This window comes from Apaloderma vittatum, unplaced genomic scaffold (genome assembly GCF_000703405.1).
Source record: "Apaloderma vittatum isolate BGI_N311 unplaced genomic scaffold, ASM70340v1 scaffold9615, whole genome shotgun sequence".
NCBI classification, from domain to species: Eukaryota; Metazoa; Chordata; class Aves; order Trogoniformes; family Trogonidae; genus Apaloderma; species Apaloderma vittatum.
This window is the reverse complement of record NW_009716474.1, coordinates 17507-40429: the sequence shown is the minus strand read 5'-3', so window position 1 is coordinate 40429 and position 22923 is coordinate 17507. Positions and strand designations below refer to the sequence as shown.

General features: G+C 43.6%; 1 protein-coding gene across 1 annotated transcript in view; it reads right to left on the bottom strand.

Moving 5' to 3' along the window:
* Positions 1–20374: 20374 nt before the first annotated feature.
* LRRC28 (leucine rich repeat containing 28) overlaps positions 20375–22923 on the bottom strand; it is a gene marked incomplete at its 5' end in the record, with an annotated part of 16557 nt that continues 14008 nt past the window's right edge. The window contains one exon of the mRNA XM_009869544.1: positions 20375–20759. Within this exon, the coding sequence (XP_009867846.1) occupies positions 20687–20759 (73 nt within the window). The remainder of the gene's footprint in view (positions 20760–22923) is intronic.

Here is a 22923-nt window from a genome sequence, read left to right as displayed (position 1 = left end):
ATTTATTCTGCCATCACCTCTCACTCAGGGTGTTCACGGGCCAAATATCACTGGAGCATGACAGAATGTACCAGCAACGAGTCCTGGGTCCACGCTGTCCCTTCAGAGGTCCCTCAGGGCTTCTACTCACACTGCCAGAGACTGCCGGGCTAACCTGATACAGGCATCACTTCATTCCAAGCAGTCACTAAAACATCTCTTTGTAAGGGATTTCCAAAGTATATTTATCTTGAGGTGTTCTCCAGTCCTTCACCCCTACAGGGACATTCTTCAGGACAGCCGATATTCAGTTCTCTCTACGCCTGACAGACAGGAGGCAGGTTAGCTGGCTTGGAACTTCTGTGAATGCATCAGCTTTTAGAGAGGACGGAAGCAAAACACGACAGAATTTGGTCCTGCTCATTCAAAAGACCTTATCTAGCAGCAGAGGGAGCGAGTAGGGCGGATTCACCTTCAACATGATAATCTCTTGCTAGCTCTCCTTACAGCATTCCCAGCTTTTGCCCTTCACTGGATGCTGAGCATGAATGTGGGAATGAATCACTGCTGATCTTGGCAAAATACCAGTCTCCCTCCCTTCGCTCCAGCTTGGAATAATCCCAATTTTCCAAATGGCTTCAGTGAATCCAGGATTTAAGTTCAGCTATTAAAAAGTAGCGGGAACCCATAAATCACAGGCTTTATGTCAGCGAGCTCTTTGATGAATTTAAAACAATTACAGGGAATATATATGATCTCCCTAAAAATAACTATTTACGTGAACACCAGGAGAGAAGCTACTGTCAAAACATAATACATGGACAATCTCATCTCCACCCATCAACCCCAAAGGCAGGCACGAGGACTGTCTTCGTTACTCTCTTTTGCCGCTCACAGCTGTATCAGAATTGATAATAGGCTGAAATGACACATGCTCACGATGATGTTAGAGCAGTATAAAAATTATGCAGTAAATTAATGTAGGCAGTAAATTAACGTATGCCTGCTTTCGAGTCCAAGAGGGTGGAGATCATCAGCCCATTGGAGGTCATTTTTTCACTCAACATCTTGCTCACAAAATGGCTTGTAATTACAAACATTTACACCAGGCTTATATCAATGGTGACATTTCATTGCTGCCACTGACATGGAAATGGGAGGGCTAGGAACAGACACAAAGAGCTAATCTCCCCTATGAGGACGGGCCAAAAGAGGTGGGGTTGTGCAGCTTGGAGAGGAGAAGAGCCCATGGAGACTTTATGGTGGCCTTGCAGTACTGAAAGGGGGCTGAAGGAAAACTGGAGGGAAACTTGTTCCAAGGGCATGAGGTGACAGAACAAGGGGTAATGGCTTTAAACTGAAAGAGGGTAGATTTAGATTAGATATAAGGAAGAAGTTGTGCACTCGGAGGGTGGTGAGACACTGGAACAGGTTGCCAGAGAAGCTGTGAAAGCCCCCTCCCTGGAAGAGTCCAAGGCCAGGCTGGATGCGGCTTTGAGCAACCTGGTCTGGTGGGAGGTGCCCCTGCTCATGGCAGGGGGGTTGGAACTACATGATCTTTAAGGTCTGTTCTAACACAAACCATTCTGTGATTGTATGAGCCTATGGACCTAGAAAGAGGTCAAAGAAAAAAGCAGACTAATTCTTTCCGCAGTCCATATCTTGCTGAATATTTTCACCAGCGAAACATTTCCAGCCTGCAACTGACAATGTTGCTCTGTCACAGGAATACAGAGGTTTCCAGCTTTTGCTGACATTGTTTTCAGGTTTCCACGCTGCTATTCGTACATCATTAGAGCATGACAGAGTTTGTGTAGCACACAGATATGACTGCCACAGCTGCATCAATGGGAGCTGCTAACCCTGCTGCACATGTGGTGACAAAATATGACTTGTATTAATCCATTCTTGGAGAACAGGCTTTAAAGGAAGGTATCACAGATGCCCACCTGACCTGAGGTAGGACAGATTAGGCCACCACACACCAGAAGAACATCAGCTCCAGGTCACAGGAAGCACCTGTGGCACCAGATGCCTTCTCAGTAAAGTATCTGCAATGGCAACAAACACAGTCTCTGCTCTCACCAGCTCTTTTGCAACCAGACAGGACCAACTTTCACCATCGAGGTGATTTCCGTCATTAAACCCAACAAACCTGCAACGCAGCCAGGAATGCTCTGAAAACTAACCCTTTGGTGGTGGCACCAGTAGAGCTGGTCTGGTGAAAAAAGAGCTGGCCTGTAGAGCAAATCCGTGCTGTCCTGTGGATCTTCCAGGCCACAAATCCATACTGGAAGAAACCCACTGCCTCATGGATGCTGGGGCCACTGAGACACTCAGAGCCTGCAAGAGAGGCCTTTTCTGCAACGGTTAGAGCAGGCTGGAACAGAAAGAGGGAGCTCTTCCACTGTCCCCTGCAGAAACCCAAAGACAAGGACATTCCTGACTTTTGTCCTCTCCTTCCCAACCTCTTGTCGTTGCTCTCACAGCCCCCAGGTCCCTCCACCTACTTTGGTTGCTACTTCCATCAACTCTTCCCCAAGAAATGCTTGTGAGCTTCAAGCACTGGAATCCAGCAATTTGCACTTCTGAGCCTCCCTTATCACGGCTTCCCAAGGCTATATTTGCACTCTGGTCCTGCTGGCAACCAACTCCAAATAAACACTGAGCTGGGAAGCAGGATTTACTGCACGGAGCATTGAAAACCTTGGGTTTTGGCTTCCTTATGCATGTAACTTTTGACTGTCCGCACAAGATGAGCATTACTGGTACAACCCACTGAGGAAATCTCTGAAAAAGATTCAGCCACTGCAGCATGACGAGGAAAGATGTCTTGATTTAAGAACACAGACATTACTAGAAAGGGAAAAAAAAATAAAAGGGTCCCTTAGTGTTCTGACATATCAAAAGGAGACTAATGAACCACCAGTTCATAGAACGACCCTGCTCTTCATTTCAGAGCCAGGCTGGCCTTTTGTGTTAAGGACACTGAATAACAAGAGCAAGAACAAACAGAAAGAACCCTTTCCCCCTGCCCAAAGTAAATTTTGAAATGAAATAATTTTAAAACTACACCCTTCTGCCCTACTTTAAGGTCCACATAAGAACAGATGAAAAGTTTTGTTCCATTGGCAAAACTGAATCAAGGCTTTTGATCCTCAAAGATCTCTTAATCGCTTTGCACATCACTTCTTTTCATTATTTCAAACATACTTGAAGACAGCTACTTTCTCTTTTTTTTTTTTTTTTTTTTTTTAAAAAAAAAAAACCCACACTTTTCTGTGTTTGGGCGATTTCCCAGCCAGCTCTGGAAGTATGGCAGACAGCTGTTTGTTCTTTACGCAGTGTAAGTTTCAACAGATATACATACGCACTGCTCTGCATTAGTAAAGTCTAAAAAAGCATGATCCTTGCCACCAATTGTGCTAGTTCACTGCATCTACTTCTTGACCCTTCTGGTGCTTAAGAAAAGTTCCAAGGAAGATTATATGCTTCTGGTTAAAGAAAGGAGATGTTGGTGGGATGATTGTTGGGTGTTGTTTTCTTTTTTTTAAAAAAAAAAGCTCAATTCGAAACTGGAATCTCTGTCACATCAAATCAAAGATTCTCCAAAATGTCACGTCTGCAATTCCAAGAAGTCAAATACAGCACCAAATCACCAAATCTTAAACAAAACGGGGACAGAATTTGCAATAACACTGGCCATCTTAGCATCCCTGTGATACGTATTGGTTGGAAAACCTAGCATCGTGTTCTTTTTTTTATTATAGTCTTGCTGCTGATTTTTGCTCAGTGACCAATTGAAAGGGCAGAGACGTTCTGAACTGAAGACTGCTCTTTGCCTGCACAAGACTTTGCAATAAGCAGGCTCCCAAAAATTATAATACAAATTATAGTCAGAAGAGATGGGAGGTGGAGTCAGAGTTAGCCAAGCTCACAAGCCATCAAGGGGGATGGATAACATCAAAAACGAACTCCACCTGGAAAGCTGCATGTAGGCAGCAGAGCAGCAGTTTAATGCGTTCAGAGCCCGAGGCGTTGTTTAGCAAGTGGGTGGATGCTTTTTGAGCCAGCTCCATCTACCCAAATGGTGTCAAAGCCATTGTAAACCGCCTTGTTAAATTCTGGTCACAAAGCAATCCAGAGCTGAGCAGGGCTGGCAACAGAAGGCTTGTGGCTGCACCAGCACAGACCAGGAGTGTGCCTGGTCGTGCCACCAGATGCAGGTGACAACCACACGCAGCCAACCCTTTGCATTCAGTCCAGGCAGCGCAACCAGCCTGAGACTCTGCAGCAGTTTCAGAGGACACTGTCTCCACATGATCCGGGCTATCTATCAGTCATACTCCTCCATGTTTCCTTGTCCTTAACAAGAGGAAAAGACAGTCCTTCTGGCAGGGGTCAAAAGATCTGACTTGAACCTTTGCCCCCTGCCACGTGGCTGTCAAACAGTCCAGCCTCCCTGAGCCTCCTCTCGGTCTGCGTTTATGCCCTAAAGGCAGGGGAGGTCTCTGCCTTGTACATAAATATGGTGGTGCCTAACACCACACTGTTTGTACTGATATTCAGGCTTTCAGATTCGGCCACAGTAAACCAGCATGTAGGTCCTGGTCATTTATTCCACTTTACCAGATGAATCAGATGAAACATAGCTGAGACCACACCAGCATCACTGCCCCACAAACCGCTTCATCGACATCAAACAGAGATGAAAAAAAACCAGATCCTTTTCTGACAACTGTCCTCCTTGCAGCTTTGTGGGTATCTTGCAAGGAAAGAGCGGTCCCCAACACCAGCCCACAAAGACCTCACAGAGACTGTACACATCCACACAGCAACAGGAGAAAGCTGACGCGGGGAGATGAGCTTTCTCCTTATCTATTTTTAGGAGCAAACCACTGCCCAACATAACCAGTGTTTGCCAGAGCACAAAGCTTGACAAGAGAGGACTAAAAGGAAAACAGGGATTCTAGCCACCTCCCGACCAACTTTCCATAATGGGAACACCAGACGTGGGCTGGCAGCAGAACTGCTCCTAAGAGCCTCCCTGAGGACACGGCTTCCTCACCCGCACAGTCCCGGGCATTATTCACTGTAGGTGACTGCCATTTTGCACCACCTGCCTGCACCTCAGTCCCAGCCCCATCACAAGCCCCAGACGAGTTCTGCGCTTCACACCGATTTCTATATATCGTACCACTAGTGTCTTGAAGCTTGTAATTACCAACTCTGCTCTTCCCAGTGCACGTTGTAGCATTAAACTTTATTTTGCTTGGCAACTAGAGCTCACTTTTCAAGCAGCTGTGAGAAAAAAGACCCCTCAACTGATGCAAATAAACATGGTTTTATTTTTAATTTGTACATTAAAGCAAACAACTTGTGTTCCAGGGTATGCAGCCCACTTCCATCTCGATAAAACCCCACACAGAGCAAAGGCTGACTTCTGGCCTCTCCGATGCTCTACGAGACGCCTGGTTTTACCCTTCGTATTGCACATTGAAAAGAACAGAAAACTTCAGAAGCGTCTCTGACTCCCTTTTGCACACCCCCCATGAAATCTGAGGCCAGCTGTGCAGACTACCATTTCCACTGAAATGAAAGTCTAGCTGGAGGTGGGAATTAAACCCAGAGCATAGGTGTAGCCCACAAAGAACTGAAGCTACGGAACACATCTGACTAGATTTTGTCCACAGTCTCATGCCTTGTGGTAAGGGCAGGTTTTTAAAGACTGTGTCTAGGAGCTAACTCGCAGCAACTGCAGTTTGTTTCTCCATGAATAGTTGGTCTGAACGCCCAGGGAATTTTCATCCCAGCTAGCCTAACTGTTGATGGCACGGACTTAAACCATTAAAGCCCGGCACTAAAATGTAGGTTTGTGATGACCTCACCTAGCACGGGTTATTGGAACCACACAGGCAACCACAGAGAGACTGATGAAGTGTCTACACGCCTGGCGTCACTGAGCTGCCACTTCACACGCAGCTACGGTAATAGGAGCAGTAGCAGCAGATGGAGGAGGATTGTTCAAATGGCAGATCTGGTCCTTCCTTCGGAGACATCCAGCTTTAGCAACAGATGAAAACAACCAGTGAGGAGGTTTGAGGAGAGCAGTCCTGGAACACATGTGAGAAACAAATGCAAGGCTGAGCAGGAGCTCCGTATCTTTTGTTGTTCCTGGCACAGCAGCGTGTCGGATATATAGGCTCTTTTTCAAGAAGAACCAAGTTTAAGTGAAACACCTGATGAACAAATACCTCAAACTACATCCTCAAGATAGAGGAGATGATAGCCAAAAGCCAGGGTCCTACAGACTCCAGCATGTTGCAGGTCTCTGCCACAAAGTCAACCCCAAAAGGTGAAGATGCACCAAATATGCAGAAAGCTGCCAATCTAGATGTGCCCACACATGCTGCATCTACTTCAGAAAGATGCCAAGAGCAGAGCTTTTTGAGCTAGAAAGGCATGCAGGCAGGCAATGGAAGAACTTTAAATTTGTGCTGATTCGTCTTGGCATATAAAGTGCATATGCTATACACATACCCACACAATATTTTCACATATGTAAATACACACATACATATAAAAACATCGACTTGTAAAGGCACAAGGACCTGGACTCAGGAGCACCTGGCTCAGTTTCTATCCATAGGCTTTCTGTCAAGGTTCAGGAAACCCAGTGCCCATCTCTTGATTTGGGGTGACCTGTTACATCTGTAAAACAAAAAGGGTAATTCTTCACCTATTTCTGGTTAGCACCCACTTGAATCAGCACCTGTATCAATGGGGCAGTTCAGACGACTAATTTCTCTGTAAGCTAAATATTGCTACTAGCGCCGCTGGAGAAGGGTGAGGGGTGCCATTCTACAGCTGCCCTTTGATATCGTATTGAATTACTGTGACTGGGGGAGAGAAGAGAAAATCATGTTGCAAATTCACAAGCTTAGGATATCGTATTCTGAAGCTGACCTGTGCAACTGGCTGACTGGAAAGCTTTGCTGTGTTGTCTGGAGATATGAGGCCAGAGTTTTCATTAGTCCCTCCTGTGGACACTTTAACACAGGGGAAGATTGTTTCCAATACCTCTGCCCACCAGCTTTTCCCAATTCAGCCTGTTGCTTGTGGGAGATATGTGCAAGAAGCCAATCTGCTGTTCTAATGCAACCCAAAGCCAACTCCTTCAGCGGACAAAATGCAGTCAGCGCAGATTTCGTATCTGCTTTCCCAAGGTCCCTTCTCTCAAACAAATAAACAATAACAACAAAAAAGTTTGTTTTTATAGAGCTTGAGTTAAAAAGCCAGTCTTGGAAATGTACTGAGTGGAGCAATCAGACAGCACCACCCAAAACTAGCCAGCAAATGAAATCTTGCCAAGGCTGTTAATTTGATGGCTGGGGCGGGAGGGGAGAACCAAAACCTATTGCTACCATCTGCACAAAGGAAAGAGAGGCAAAGAAAAACCCTGCTGTGTGAGCAGAAAGAAAGGTTCAGCATAGCAGAGACAACACAAACCATGAGACACTTGTTAAACCCTCTTCCTGCTTTTTTCTCAACCACTAAATGCTGCAGGACAATGATCAATCTATTCAATAGAATAAAACAAGACCCTCAGGACCGTCAGTGGTGCAGGTCTCTGTTTTCTTACAGATTCTGGCACACTGAGCTCCTGCTCCCTGGTAAATCTCTAAGACAACATGAATAGTTTGCATACTCTGAGCCCCACAGTTGGTTTGGATCTAAAAGACCTTGTGCAGACTGCAGTGGTCACGAAACCCATCCTCACAGCTAGAATTTGGGACACATCACATTTTTACTGCTGTTTGTACTGCTCAGTTTGTGAACCAGAATAAACAAGTGAGCTTTCAAACAAGAAAGGCAGTTTGGAAAGAGCTTGATCTACTGTGAGCCCTTTATTCAGCTAATTTTGGTCTATATGGTGACTCTAGTGCGTGCTGTTTCATAGGTGAAGAAAACATCTCTCTTGGGAATCCTCCTGCTACGGTGGGGGTTAATTTGCAATCAGCTTTATCTGCAGAGCTGGCCCCTACAGCTGCACCAACATCTCAGGCTGGAAAGCTGGCAAGAATACCTTGGTAGCGCACCAGGAGGCTCTGGGAATTTCATTACATTTTCCACTCACCCAGTGTGTCTCCGGAAGGCCATCTACGGAAGAGAACAGAACTAGCATGTTGCCGCCCAACCCTCTGGAGTTTCTCCTTTCACACCCACTGCCAAAGCACAAACACCGTCACCCGAGGCCATCTTTATACCAGCAAAGAACAAAATCCAGTAATATCAGCTACAGAGGCTTGCCACAACATCTGCTGACCAGCAAACCAAGAGGGGGAAAGCTCTTCCCTCCCACCTTCAGCAGCGCTGAGCAGATTCTCCCTTGTCTCAAACTGAAGTTACAAGAAAAATAAAAAAAACATCGAAGTGCTGTCCCTGGAGCCGCGAGGCTGGCATCCCCCCTCCCAAACTGGGCAGGGACGCTGGTACGTGCCCAGGCTTGTTGCAGCCTGTCTCTCAGCTGACGCTTGCAATGGTGCTCCAGCAGTCCAGCACTTTTTGCTTGAGCTTTGAAAGAAGCTGCGATTCACAGAGCTGACAGGGGCAAGGGGTGAAGAATTTATTCAGCTCTGCAGTTCATTTTAGAGAGGGCACACACAAAATGCAGCTCAGCTGGATTCCCTCATCTCCTCATCTGAGCAGATGTGAGGATATCCGGTGACCTTGTTGAAAACAGACTCACCTGGAGAGATTCAGAGGTTTCTTCCAAAAACAGAGTTCTTCCAAAAGAGCAGTTTTCACTTGGTGACAGCAAAATTCCCCTTGCAAGCAAAAAAAAATAAATCTGCAAGTAACAGACCACCCAGTGGGGTCTCATACACATCTCTGTACTGAAAGGATACACAGACTTTCTGTAGGTGCCTGAAACAGAAAGAAAAGGGCTAAGACCCAGGAGTCCTGATTCGGGTGTTTGATAAAGACCTTTCCCTTACGTATGTTCACAAGACCCTTGGGAGCTGGGGGACAAGCAGGCAGACACCCAGCCCTAGGCTTCCCAACGCCATTTTACACACTAATGAGGAGACTGGGGTTTGGTGTAAACCTGTTCCCTACTTTAGACCAGGAGCCGAAGCCCTGGGGTCGCCACTGCGTGAGCAGTCACAGCCGTGTGCCCTGAGGTGACAGACAGCTGTGGTGTCAGCAAACCTCTCTCGGCAGGACTAACTCCAACTTAAAATTGAGCTTCTGTTTCAAGTCAGATTTTCCCCTGATGTGCCTCATCCTGCCCAGAGACAAAAATAGAGAAAGTGAGAAAACAGACCTTTATTACCAACTGCAGTCCCCACTGCCCAGCAACCAGCCCTACACTCCATGTTAGCCTTGCATAAAGAGAAAATAATAAAACCCAACAAGCCGCACTACCCACAAAATAAAATATAGACAGCAGAAGCCTTTATGCGGCTCAGGCAGCAATCACCATGTGTCTGCAAGCTGAGCAGAGAGCTGCTGTCCTTGTCCTAGACACGGTCTAACCTCTGGCTCCTGCTCCGAGGGTGCTTCAGCGCTCTGTGCTGGAGCAGGAGGGGAGCACGCACTGCAGCCCACAGGGTGTCAGTAGGCAAGCTGGGGCTGCGGGGTCAGGTCTCCTGTCTGTCCTGCTCAGTAGGATGATCCCTTTCCATATTCCTCATTTCTTACCTATACATAGTGGACCATTTGAAGTATTGCTTTTTTTTTTTTCTCCTGGAAAAGAAAACAAAAAGATAGCGGATGCAGCGATGATTCTAACAAAAGAAGTTACATCAGGGTTAAACTGCCAGCCCGTGTGCAGTTGTGGTCAGGAACACGAGGAGGACTGCAGCCTGCTGTTGGCATTGCCTACCGTAATTACCCCTAACCAAATCATGGCTACACCCTGTTCCACACAACACTCTGGATTTCCAGATTCAAATAGATCTCAGACAGACGTGGGGCCCCATTTCTATCCCTTCTGATCTCTATAGTGAGACTTAGGGTCCAAAGGGTCCAAAGTACACCCAGGACTGTTTATGCAAACTTGGTATTTAACAAACGATTTGGATGAGCCAGGGTAAACAGGCAATGCAGACACCATGGAAAGCAAAGGAGCAGTTTTAACTGAAGGAGCACATTATGCCTTCATATTATTTTACGAGGAACACACTAGCCCTGAGGGAAAACTGTGAGGAGACTAATCTCAAGTCATTAAAAAAAGGCCTGGTCTCTGTTAGGAGAAAGACGAAGACCTCGGTTCACCAGAGATACTCACCTTCTTCCCCCATCCATGGACTTCAATGAGGAAGGGCAAAAAATAACTGTTTCCTATCCCTTCTTACCTCCTTTTTCTCTCTGCCCTGCAACAGCCCAGGGAGACCATGCCCCCTCCAGGGCAGCCCTGTCCCTGACGTTCCCTGGGTGCAGGGGAGAAACAAGTGAATAAACACGAGGACAACACTGGCTCCTCCAGCTCAGCAAATCCCTCAGGACAGACCAGCACCCCACTGCTGGGTGGCTGCTGTGACACTGGAGCCCGAGAGTCTGGGCTCTGAGGAGCACATTCAACCTCTGGCATATAACCCTGCAACACGAGCTCCATCCTTCCCACACGGGACATCCCTTTCCGCCTCCTGTGCTGCCCAGCGTGGGCACCAGCCTCACCCACCTGCCATGAGCTGTTAGCTGGCCAAGTGCGCTCGGCTAACACGAAACATATAGGCAGCTTCTGGGACGCTAAGAGGCTGTCACAGCCCTGCCTGCCATGGCTAGGGAGGATCTCTGGGAAGAAAGCTTTCAGAAGCTGCTGCAGTGACAGGCTACAGTCTAGTCAAGCATTAACGCCCCCCAAGACCACTCCCCAAATCGGCAGTAACAATCCAGTTAGGAATGTGAAAGCCAGTGAGGATGTTCCCCCAGAGGCCAGCCCTTTGGCAGACGGGGGCAGGAGGGCCAGGGTGACACACAAACACAAGCTCTCATAACGCCATAAAGAGCTTCTGTTTCCCGACACGCTGCGACCAGGGGAAGGCGGAGGCAGAGAGAAAAGCAGCAGTCTCAGGCCACGTGGCAGGTCAAACCACCGCCCAGTTTGTTGGCATCCTCTAAAGTTTAAATATGCTTTGAGCCAGCAGTGAATCATCCCTGGCAGGTAAGAATGATGTTAATTTATGACATGCCAAGTGCAAGCAGATCTTTTGGTGTCAGTCCAATGGTTTTAGTCTTATTAACACACGGCGATAGCTTGGGTTGCAGCTGTGCACATTAAACTCTGGCAAGTGGCATTTTAAACAATGACAAACTTCAGAACAATCACTCCCCACATGGAGCCAGGCCAGACAAAACCGAAGGGTGGCAGAATAAAGGTCAGGAGGGTAACCTGTTTGTCTGGGAGAGGAACAGGTGGCCCGCCTGGGTTGCTGCAGGGTCTTTAAACTGTCTGAAGGACACAGTCATGGATCATTTTAACCCATTAAGCTGCTTAAGCCTTCCCTTACACTGGTTTGAACTTCAAGAGAGCATTAAATCATAAAGAGCTTAGTAATGCATCTTCAGGAAAGCTCTCCTCTGTGCGGATGCGTTCATGGGGCACATGCTGCACTACAGAAGTGCACGTCCTTCCTTTGACAGCGAGACCCCTCCAGCAGCTGAACGAGAGCCACGCAGCTAAAAGGCAGCAAAGCTTTAAACCAAGGCACCGCATGAGAGCAGTGACACCGGGAAAGGGACAACAAGGGGGAACGCGTTATCCTCACCACCGCTACTCTACACACTGGAGGACACCGGGCTCTTCAGAGCCAGAGGAGGACAACAGGTCAGAGAAGAAAATGTTTCCACATCAGTTCCTCCCTTACCAAGCTCACAAGGGTCACAGAGATAAAAGTGGTTGCCAAGAGCCCGCGGCAGCCTTGAGTTCTGTGTAGGGTTACCATATCCAGCAAGGAAGGCTGCGTAACGGAGTGACTTCTGAGGGCAGCTTCTTACCTTGACACACTGAGCAAAGTCAGTCCAAACCATTCCTGATGGTTGTATTTTCATCAGAAAATGTGATGTCTGGAGACGTAAAAATACATTTTCACGGCAGAAAACTTACATATTCCAAGCCATGTTTCAAACCTGTATTTGTACTTCTCAATTTGAAATATTATAACAAAATAATTTTTTTTTAAGTGTCAAATAACATGTTTCAGAATAAAACTGTAGAATAAGATATAAAATGTAACAACGTTTTCCAGTGCAGTGCTTCCAAACCAATTGTTTTCAGAATTTTCGTATTTGCCCTCCCAGTCTTATTCTTGCAAGCAGAATTATTATTTTCCAATCAGGTACTTCCCAAAAGAAAGATTTTTAAATAATAAACCAGGTCTCGTTAAATGAATACAAGCACTTAGCCTGATCCAGAACCAGCAGGAAGTAAATTCATAATGAAATAGTTATCTCAGATTTAAATACCAGGTGTGTAGATGTACTTATTCCCAAATGAAATTAAAGGAATTAAGTTCTTTCATAACAAGGCACTTTTATTCTGGAATAGGAACATCCACATATGAAATTAATCAAGAATAGCTGAAGCCACAGTAAGGTCTCAGGCTACTGACTGCAAATGAAAACAGTAAATTCATTCTCCCTCTTGCAGCTTCTTGCCACATAACACACCAGATCCCCCTGGATAAATGTTCCTGTAAGTACAAGACTAGTCTCAGCATGTCTGTGAACACCTCATGGTAATATTTCAATGAGATGGACTGGAATCAATATTTTTCATCTTTGCAGCTTGGGGCCAGAGAGCAGCGAGTTGGGCAGGGATGTCAGACGCGTGCCACCGGCACGGCAGGGAGGGGAAGCAGCTCAGCACTGACCTGCAAAGAGATTTCCAGCTAGTAGGTACCAGTTCCCACACTGCTTGAGCTTCCTTGAAGGAGGAAGGAAAAAGAAGATAATTAATAGAAGTTTTCAATTCAAACCTTCTCCCCAAGTACCCTTATAGGAATCAGACGTAAGTTTGGCTACTGTTTTAGAGAGAGCTACTGGAGAAATTCAGGCTCCCGTGTTTCATAATGGAGGCTTTAGAGCCAGGATTAGATACTGCTAGATCTAAGAAACTGATATGAAGTACTGATTTAATATAAATGAGTCCATTAATTTAAGTTAGATATCCTCCATTCATCTGCAGCCAGAACAGAACACATATTAGTGATGTAGATAATTTTACAGAAACGTGATTCGGTGCTTTTGCCTGACAAAGAACAAATGTGTGTCACTGTGCAGGCAGCACGCTGCTTTAACATTAGTGAAAATGGGACCTCAGCAAGAGTTTGTGCACGGACTGGAGAATGGAGCATCATCTTCTAGTCAGGAGGAGGGATGGAGAGAGGAAAGAAGGGCTGTTACTTGCAACTATAAAGGAAGAGAAGCAAAAGAGGTACTACACCGTGAGAGTGATTCTACCAAGACGTAAGATACAAACTTAACTCGGTATCGTGGCAGTTACTCAGATATTGTAGAAACAAAGATAGAACAGTGAGGTGTGAATATACAGAATAATTAATCCTGGTACGTTCAGACACGGGGTTCTCTGCTGCCCAAACAACTCACCATTTTTCATCCAAATTTAAAAGGAGCACTTACCTAGAATTCATAAAGGCCTTGCCAGCTCTATTCCAAGCTAGGCTTTCTGAAGAAATTTAAAGCTGTTTTTCTCAGTAATTCTTCTCTTTATGTATCACCTTCATTGATTTGGCTTTTTGCAAAATGAAATTAAAGAGCCAACAGAGTTGAGGCAAAAGCGAAGGCAGCCAAATTCGAGTTCACACTCAGACTGTTTGAAAACTGCAGTGCCAGCGAAGCAATCACACTTATCACAAACTGACCCAAGAATATTCAGCCTGATTCTTCTAATTGCTTTAACAATGCAAATCAATAGTTAGAACTCTAAAGTATAAAGGAAACCTAATCATATTGACATAGTATCTACAAGTGCAGAATTACAGAAGCCAGAAGATGGATCAGCAAAAGCAGGATGGGACATATTTGATGCCACCATTAGTTAATACCTGTCCCTAGAAAGAACATTGGTTATCTTTTTAAATATATTTTTTCATAAGATCTATGCGATGTCGTCAGCATCTTCAGACCATATCCCCATTTCATCAGAAATTGCATGCCTTAGCCATTTCTCATTCTTAAAGAACCCACTAGCTTTCCAGGGGACCTTACTCGCACCAAAACGGAATTTAGCGATACATTTTTTGCTTTCTTACTAGAACAGCTTGATTTGCTGTTATCATAGTGCGCTTAAGAGAACATTCACAGTATCAATCAATAAACAAACTCTCAATATTGCATTTTTCATTATAAGAAACAAAAAACAAGCCTTTTAACTTGATAATGTACGCAGAAGATAACAGAACACCTTCAAAGCACCGATCCTCATACTGTAGTTGCATATTAGTCACATTTAGCACCAGGACAGGCATCCATGACCGACAGCTTCCCCTGACAGAGCGAGCCAGTCAATATTTACATTCCTCATGAACATACAAAGGAGCATCAGGGTACTTGAGAAATTAGCCCCTGATTGCCACTTGGAAGGCATCATCAGAAAGTCAAATCACTTCAGCACCTCCAACAACAGAACTGCTTTCATTCTTGAGACTCAAGATGTCTCACAGACGTGTCAAGGTCTTTTGCCTGGGAAGGGGAAATACCTGAAGGACATAATGGGTGTTGAAAAAACATGCCATGAAGGTTTTATAATTTAAAATGTCAAAAGATAAAGCAAGCATTCGGTCAACTCTTGCTCTCTTACCTACTTAGGGTGATCCTGCTTTGGCAGGAGGGTTGGACTAGATCTTTCGAGGTCACTTCCAACCCCCTGACATTGTGTGATTCTGTGAAGTAGCAGACAGAAACCTGAGAGCTACACACAGCCACTCCCAGGCTCCTGAGCCAGCTATAGGGAATACCCGTAGGATTCTTCAGTGCAGAACAGAGAGAGCTCTACTCTAATACGAAGTGATCACTGAAGATGGGGGACACGGATGCAGTGGTTCAATTTGGCTCTCAAGTTCCCCAAATGCCACCACGTAGGAACAGCCCCAAATCTTGGCTCAGAAGTCACAAAACATCCAGTGCCTTTCCAAGGGAGAGCTCAGCTCCTCTCATTTCCTGCATACAATAGCATTATTCAGCCACCAAAGTTTCCACTTAGCTTGCATTTACGCCAAGTACTTTTAATTGCGAAGGAAAAGGATGTTAAGCTCTCCCATTTGTTTCTTTCTAATTCATAAGGGACACAGCAGCGGTTGGTAAAAGTTAGAGGTTAAGGGTTGTGCTCCCCCGCTCCATCTCACTTCTTAAGGGACTTGTATCCTCCTCCTGCTGCCTCACAAACAGAGGTTACCCACATTGCAAGGGCAGGGAAATTTGGGTTGTCGTTTCTAAAAGACTAAAAAGGCAAGTCATTGTAAACTCACTAGCAAACAAGCATCAGAGAAGTCTGAACAGTATCTAAACCCTCCAAGGCATCCATTAGAACAGACATTCAGTCTCTCTGACCAACACAGGTCTCCTTTAAGAACGGATATGCCAGTATTCACCCCACACACGTACAATCATTCCGACCGTACCTAACTCAAAAACTTCATTGTAGCAGATATACAGAGTAGCAGCTTTGACTGAAGTAAAAATGCTGCACAACAAGGAGTGAAATAACTGGAAAAACAGATGCTTAATTTCGACTTATTTTTGGCAACCTCGTTCCTATGGTACCTGTTAGATGAGGGGGAAAAAAAGCTGCTGAGTGCTGCTTGGTAAATAACACATGAATCGTGGCCACATCCATGGACTGTCAGGGTGGCACTTAATACAGCCTCCTTGAAAGTTATTCTTTTGATCAATCCATAGGAAAGTCTAAAGCAATGCTTTATAGCGGTTTTGTTGCTATTATGCAAGATCTGGTGAACTGCATTGTCTGAGACAAAGTGAATGGGTAGTTTGGGCTTGGTAGTGTTTTAAGAAGTGTCTTCACCCCATCTCTTCAGTCTTGGGACGGGACAAAAGCATTAGTAGCTAATTACTATGCAAATGAACTGAAATGTAAATTAAATGCTACATCCTAACATAGCTTAATAGCCCCAGGAGCAAGAATTTAGTTAACTTTAATGGACTGTAATTCTATCAAAAAATATAGTTTATTAACAAGCACACACAATAAATTGCACCACTAACTTCAAATAAAACATCCAGCAAGCTCACCTTCACACTAAGTGACATTTGGTTAATACAGAGCAAAAAAAGCAAGACATTTATGCTTTCAACAGACACAGAACGAACTCAGTTGCACTCCAAGTTCAAGCTGTAATCCAAAGAAGGGCACATAAAAACAAAAGCAATGAAGACTTCACATGAACCTTGCCATTTCTTTTCACCAGACCTTTGGTCTCTTACAAAATAGGTCTGTAATACAAAAAGTAATAACAACTCTGGATTCAATTTACTCATCGGCCTCTTCCATCACAAGTCAACTGAAACATTTTGCAACAACACGAGGAGTATTAAGAGGGAGGTAAGAGGCAAAGAGAGTTACGTCTTGGAATTATTTTGAGTTCAGCCGCAGAGACGCTGCCTGGCAGCAGGCGGGGACTTCAGTGCCATCGTCCCAGTTTTTGCAAGAAATACAAAGATGGTAAAATACAATCTTCTCTCTCATCAATTAAAACTTGATCCGCCCTCCACTGACATCAAGGCAATCAGTGGTACTCTGACGGTGCCACAGTGGCCTTCACAAAAGAGTCAGCCTCTCTAGTGAAAGGTTTGTCACTCTCCAGTCTTCAAGCTGGCTGGGATGTCAGTAAAACCTGACACGCTGGTACCACACGGGTGTTAGAACAGTCTCGTCCTCCCTTCATGCCAGAAGAAGGGATTCAGCAGAATTCGATATATGAGAATTGAAGCCAACTTGGCAACGAACAGCTCCGCTCTGCTCAGTGTAAGATCTTAACCTCACCGCAACGAAGTAAATAGAAGGTTTGTAATGAACTTCAAGAAGAGCCCAAGAGAATCATCAGGCCAACACAGAAAAACACGCACTTCTTGGTATTATACCTTGTTCTTTGCACGGGAAGGGACATTTGTATTTCTGATCCTCTGGGGGAGTAACAGGAAGGTTCCCAAGAACAGTGCTCCAAATGTAACAGTGTCTGCATTAAAATCGTAAAATCACTCAAGTAGTATTTTTAACCAAAGCCAGAGATTCCTCTGTTTCCCTAGCGGCAGAACAAAACTTATCGCTATCAATAGTGGGGTCTCACTTTTATTAATATGGCATCAATTATCACGACAAACCCAAAAATTATGGCTGTGCTCCCTATGTGCATTAGGAGTTAATCTTTACTCAAAAAATTTCATACCAATATCAACGAGTTAGAAACTTACTTTCTCTTTTCTATCACCTGTACCTTTTTCTTTATATTGCCTAAAAAAAACAAACCAGAAACTTCTCCTGCTCACACCCTAAGGAAAGAGTTAAGATCTACTTTTATGCCCAAAAAAACCCTTTAAAAAATGGTCATTTTTTTTCAACTGCTAGAACCAGATTTGTTGTTATCTCAGTGTGAACTAACCTGACAAACAAAAGCAGTTAATCAAAAATTATGTAGAAATAAACTCACTAAACAAAGTCCAAGTACTGTGACACCTTGTATCAAAAAACAAGTGCTGCACAGTTGAACCAGCGCTAAGCTCCCTCTCCCCTCTGCAGCTCACAGACCTGGCTCTCATGTCACCTAGTTAAGAAATACAGTAGAACAACTGGACAAGTGAGAACGGACTTATTTTGATCTAGAACAGCATCACCCAAAGATACAGATGAATACAAACACTGTTGTATAAAAAAAATTAAAAAAATAGGAAAAACATGAATTGAAGCTGCATTTTCAGTCTATATATCTTGGCTTTCCTCTTCCTTGTCTTATAAAAATAGGGTATGACATTTCAGCTTCAATTGCGTGTTTAAATCATTTATTCATCAAACATTCCATTCTTGAAATATCACCTATTAAAATGTTAGTTAAGAGTCTTCCTGCTTATAGAACAGACTAGAATTTCTTCTGAACTGTACTTATAGACAATAATAAAGAGACTGACATGAACTCAATTCAAATAGTTAGACTATGGAAAAAATGATTTTTTAAAAAAAAGATATAACTCAAACTCCACTCTATTTGACTCTTAATAAAACAAATACCAATGACTTTTAGCTGATCAAAAGATTTAACTCCAAAAAAATATTTATGGACGGAATTCTGAAAAAACCTGTGTTTTAAAGCCTATAAGTTGCTATAAAAAGAGGACGAAGCATCTCTTTCAAAAAGCACCAGTAAAAATAATACTGAAAATTCATTATCAGATTATGGTATCAAAAACCAATATTTGTAACAGTAGCATAGTTCTCTTATCATCCATATAAAAAAAAAAAAAGGATTCTGTAGCACACTTGCACATTGCCAAGGCACGTATAATTGTCTACGGACAATTTCCATCTCAGCTGTGTACTACGGACGGAAGAGAAAAAAAGCCGAAGGCTCATTTTGCTGCTTCAGCGGTAAACCTCGCTGGGTGGGAAGGCCTCTTGGGGATACCAACACTGAAACGAATCAGTGAAATCACAGAGTCAGAAATCCAATCGTATCAAGTCTGCTTGGACATGGCTCTTTCCCCTACTGCAAAGCAGATTTAATAAATGGGATTTATTTTAGAAAGTTTCACAATTCTTAAACAGTAGATGATACTTGCATTCCTGGAGGATTAAGTTCTACATTTCTTAATGCTAATTCAACTCTCTAAAACCAACCCAATAAAACCAGCAAAGCTTTTACAAGTAACCTAAAAATTACACCCTCAAAATTGCCTTTTTGGTACTCCTAAGATATTCTATTTATTGAAGAGATGCCAGGAAGCCTGCAGTGGGAACAAATGCTTCTTTGGCAAAAGGAAAACTTTTTAATGCCTCCTCCCTTCAAAGTATGCACACCTCACCACAACATATGCTAATATACTACCAAATAAGTCACTTTATCTTGCCATTTTTATAACAAACTGTTTCATTCATATTTATTTCAGCTTGTAACTACCTACTGCACAGAGTCGCACACTGTGCTAAATCAACAAGTAGTTTATACCCAAGAAATAAAACGTAAAAAAAAAAAGACCAAAAAAACAACACCACGTTATGGTAAAAAAATAATATATTCCAAAACAAGTCAAGAGGGGCTAATTTTATATAGACTGCTTCAGTGTAAAATTAAAATTAAGTCACGTTGCCAGTTTGGGTCTTTTTTCCATCCTGTGTCCTTTATTTAAAATGAACAAGATCTAACAAAAAATAATTCCCCACAGATAGTCGAGTGAGAGGAACTTTGTGCCGAATCTGCCATTAATACACAAAAAAAAAAGAAAAAAAGTGTTACAGTCCTTGTGTGAAGACCCCTGTGTATGGTAGGTACCTGTGCGTGGAGACACACAGATCTCCCCCCGGATTTCCAGCCTTCTCGGAGGCAAATCAGCCAAACGCTGAACCTAGAAAAAGATGAAGACCAACCAACTCTCTGCAGATCTACAGTCTGCAATTGTAAAAAATATAATCAACATAAATATTTACTATCGCGTCACTAGCTTTTTTCCAAGGGAAAGGGATACTTAAAGTCATCTTCGTGAAGAACTCAAAGAAGCAAAAGGGGAAGTGTTTTTAAACGTAAAAAAACTTGAGTGATGAAGATAAAGAAAACACACCCTCAAACGTGCTGGAGCAAGACCACTTAGTGCAGGCATCAAACCAGCTCTCTCCACTGCAACGGGATCTTTAGTTTCCAGACATATCCCAGCTACTCCAATTAAATCAGCGTGGCTTCTAACGACACCAGAAAGAAAGATCTGCTTTTAACACACAGATTTAAATGCCACAGTTAACTGTCACAGACTTGGTATACAACTGGGATAGCAGGTTGCCCAGAGGGGTGGGAGAAGCCCCATCCCTGGAGGAATTCAAGGTCAGGTTGGACAGGGCTCTGAGCAACCTGAACTAGCTGAAGACGTCCCTGAATCACCAGGTGACCGTTCCAAGTCCCTTCCATCCCCAAACATTTTATGATTCTATGAACTCTGCTGGGGAAAATATTGAGACGGGAGGGTAAAAACAAAGCTAAATTCTACAGGAAAGTCACTGGGATCCTCAGAGGTTTCTGTAGGCTGCACCTGAGTCCAGCTACAGGGGAGAAGAGAATGGAGGGGCAGCAAGTGAAAACTCATTTGTCATAACTGAACCCCTTGGGTTTTTTCCCCCCTCCCTGTTAAAGGAATGAAAACTACCTCAAACGACACAAAGGGTCAACCTGAAGACTGCCACATTTGAAAAATACTGGAAATGCTGAAGTCAGAGCTTGTGAATTTGTTTGGTTTGTACGCTGCCTTGGAGGAGAGTGAAGTTAATACTTTTCAAAGCTTGGTATTTACACTTCCGAAAAGTTTCTGCAGTTCATCCAAATTTGATAGGGCAGGATTTAAGTGCCTCTTAGCGCTCCCGACTGGGCACTTCTGCTGCTTTGGCACACACGGTATTCCAGTACCGATGGGATACGACGTCTAACGCAGCTTTAAACTGGCACCGCTCCTGAGCAGCTTTCAATGTTTATCAACTCAGTAGGTCAAAAGTCTGCAGACATTGGGTGGAGCAGCAGTATGCCACAAAACTAACAGTTGTCCTCCTAGGAAAAAAAAAAAAAAAAAGGGAGGGGGAACAGTTGTCAGTAAAGATTAAAGCTTCTGGCCCCATTCCACAGCAGACAATATGCTGGTTTGTAAAATACAGGATTAGCCGATCTTGACACTTCAGAAAAAGAAGGTTCATTTGCGCTATGTGAGCGCCTGATACAAAGGCAGGGAAACACTGCAGGGGTTCTCAAAAACCTTCCTAGTTTCTTATGTATTCAGTTTAAAGCAGCAGCATGTGGTTTTTCTTTCTGTGGAGGGTGTGGCTGAGTGTTATAGCCAGTAGGTTTAACAGCTAAAAGGAAAATAGCTGGGTAATTCTTTGCTTCTGCTTTGCTCATATGTTTCTTAAATTACTGCTTGTAGGCATGAAATAACTGAAGTCCAGTGTCCTCCTTTGCTTCAGCCGAGGGAAAAAAGCGGGCCCAGATCTTCAGAAAGGACAATGGACAGGCAGTGCTACTGCATTGTGCCAGGGGTGGCAACATAAAAGCGTGATGCTGGCCTCGTCGTGACCCTCCTCCTGCCCCCATCCTGGCAGAGACCTAGATATCTGCTTTAAAATTGTAAAGGATCAGGTTTTGGGTTTTTGGTTTTTTTTACTAACCCAGAAATCACACTTTACCCAGTGCTCATGTCATCTGTGCTTTTTTCAGATGCAGAAATCCAGTTGACTACCCTTTCCTATATGAGAGGATACAGAATGTGATACCGAAATCCAGACAGAAGTTACTGGCATGGCTGCGGCATGTGCTAATCTGTGCTGTTCAAACATTCAGGATCCCTACCCTGTGTGCTTTCACGGTCACTGTAAGCTCTTTAGAACAAACAGAAACCTCGTTCTTCATGTCTTTCTAAACCAGCTATCACACCTCTACAATTCCACATAATCTCACCACGTCAAGTGCACAAGCTACAGAGATAAGGATGACACGTCACCCTGTTTAGATCTCCTTTTCTGTGGATTTGATTCGGATGTCAGCTACTTAAGACTGCATTCATTATGGTATTTTGCAGAACACAGTACATTCTTGTCTAAGGGATAACCATTTTTGAAATGAGTGAAAACCATGCAGAAATAAATATTTTCAATTAAGATATTTTAGAATGTTAATCGGGTGCTCTTCCAAAAGAGTCTCAAAGTATGTTTTGCTGAGTCTAACTTCAATAATTCCTAAAAATATGTGTCATCTCATAACTTGAATTTCTACTATACGCAAAGCTTAGCAATTAATTAGAAAGTAGAGCTTTCTACTCCAGTCCAAACTTCCACTGTTGGATTATTTCAGATAATACAAGGATTTAGTGACCAGCAAGTAGTTTTCCATCACTTTCTTAGAATATTATATCATTATCATGGAGCTCAATAGTTTAAAGAATTACTTTACAGCATGATTATAACATCTTAAATCACTCTTAATATAATGACTCTAATGTGGAAGAGATCTATTTTCCTAAATATGAAATCCAGTGAATTTCAACATCCAGCTGAAGTGTAACAGAATGGCAGGCTGAAGTATGCAATCTCTACAATCAGACCTTTATAAGAAAGACGACTTTTCCAAAATAGCATTTATGCAGCCTTTTTGGCTCCTGGCCAGATCTGGCAGACCTAAATTGTTTTCATTTCATAAAGCTGAATTGCTTACAAGGCAGATACCTCTTATGCCACAAACTCACAGCAAAATAACCTGTGATGCAGCTGTAGAAAATAGGTGCCCTCAACTTGAATAACCAATTAGCCTCTTGTGTTTTCTTACAGATCTTCTAATTGAAAAGCAGTTTCTTAGTTTTATGGAAGATAACTACCAAATCAATGGATTTCAGCAGGTTTTAAGTGGCATTTTTGTGCATTATATACACCACCAAGTAATTTCAGAAATCTTTTTGAAGCGCCTTTCTTCTGTGCTCTCCACCTTTCCGCATGTTTTTTAAGTAATGGCTTGACTTGAATTCTCTAAAAAGAACTTGAACATCATATTTGCTTGTTTAACCCCACGTGACTCTCCCTTAAACCTTCTTTATTAGGTTTCAAACAGTACTTTTGTTTGAGTAGAACCAATTGAAGTTTCTCTGATGATGCTGTTCCATTACAGAAAGTGGACTCACTGATATTATGGCTCATGGTAGGCTACAGTATCAACTTAAGACAAGCAGGGA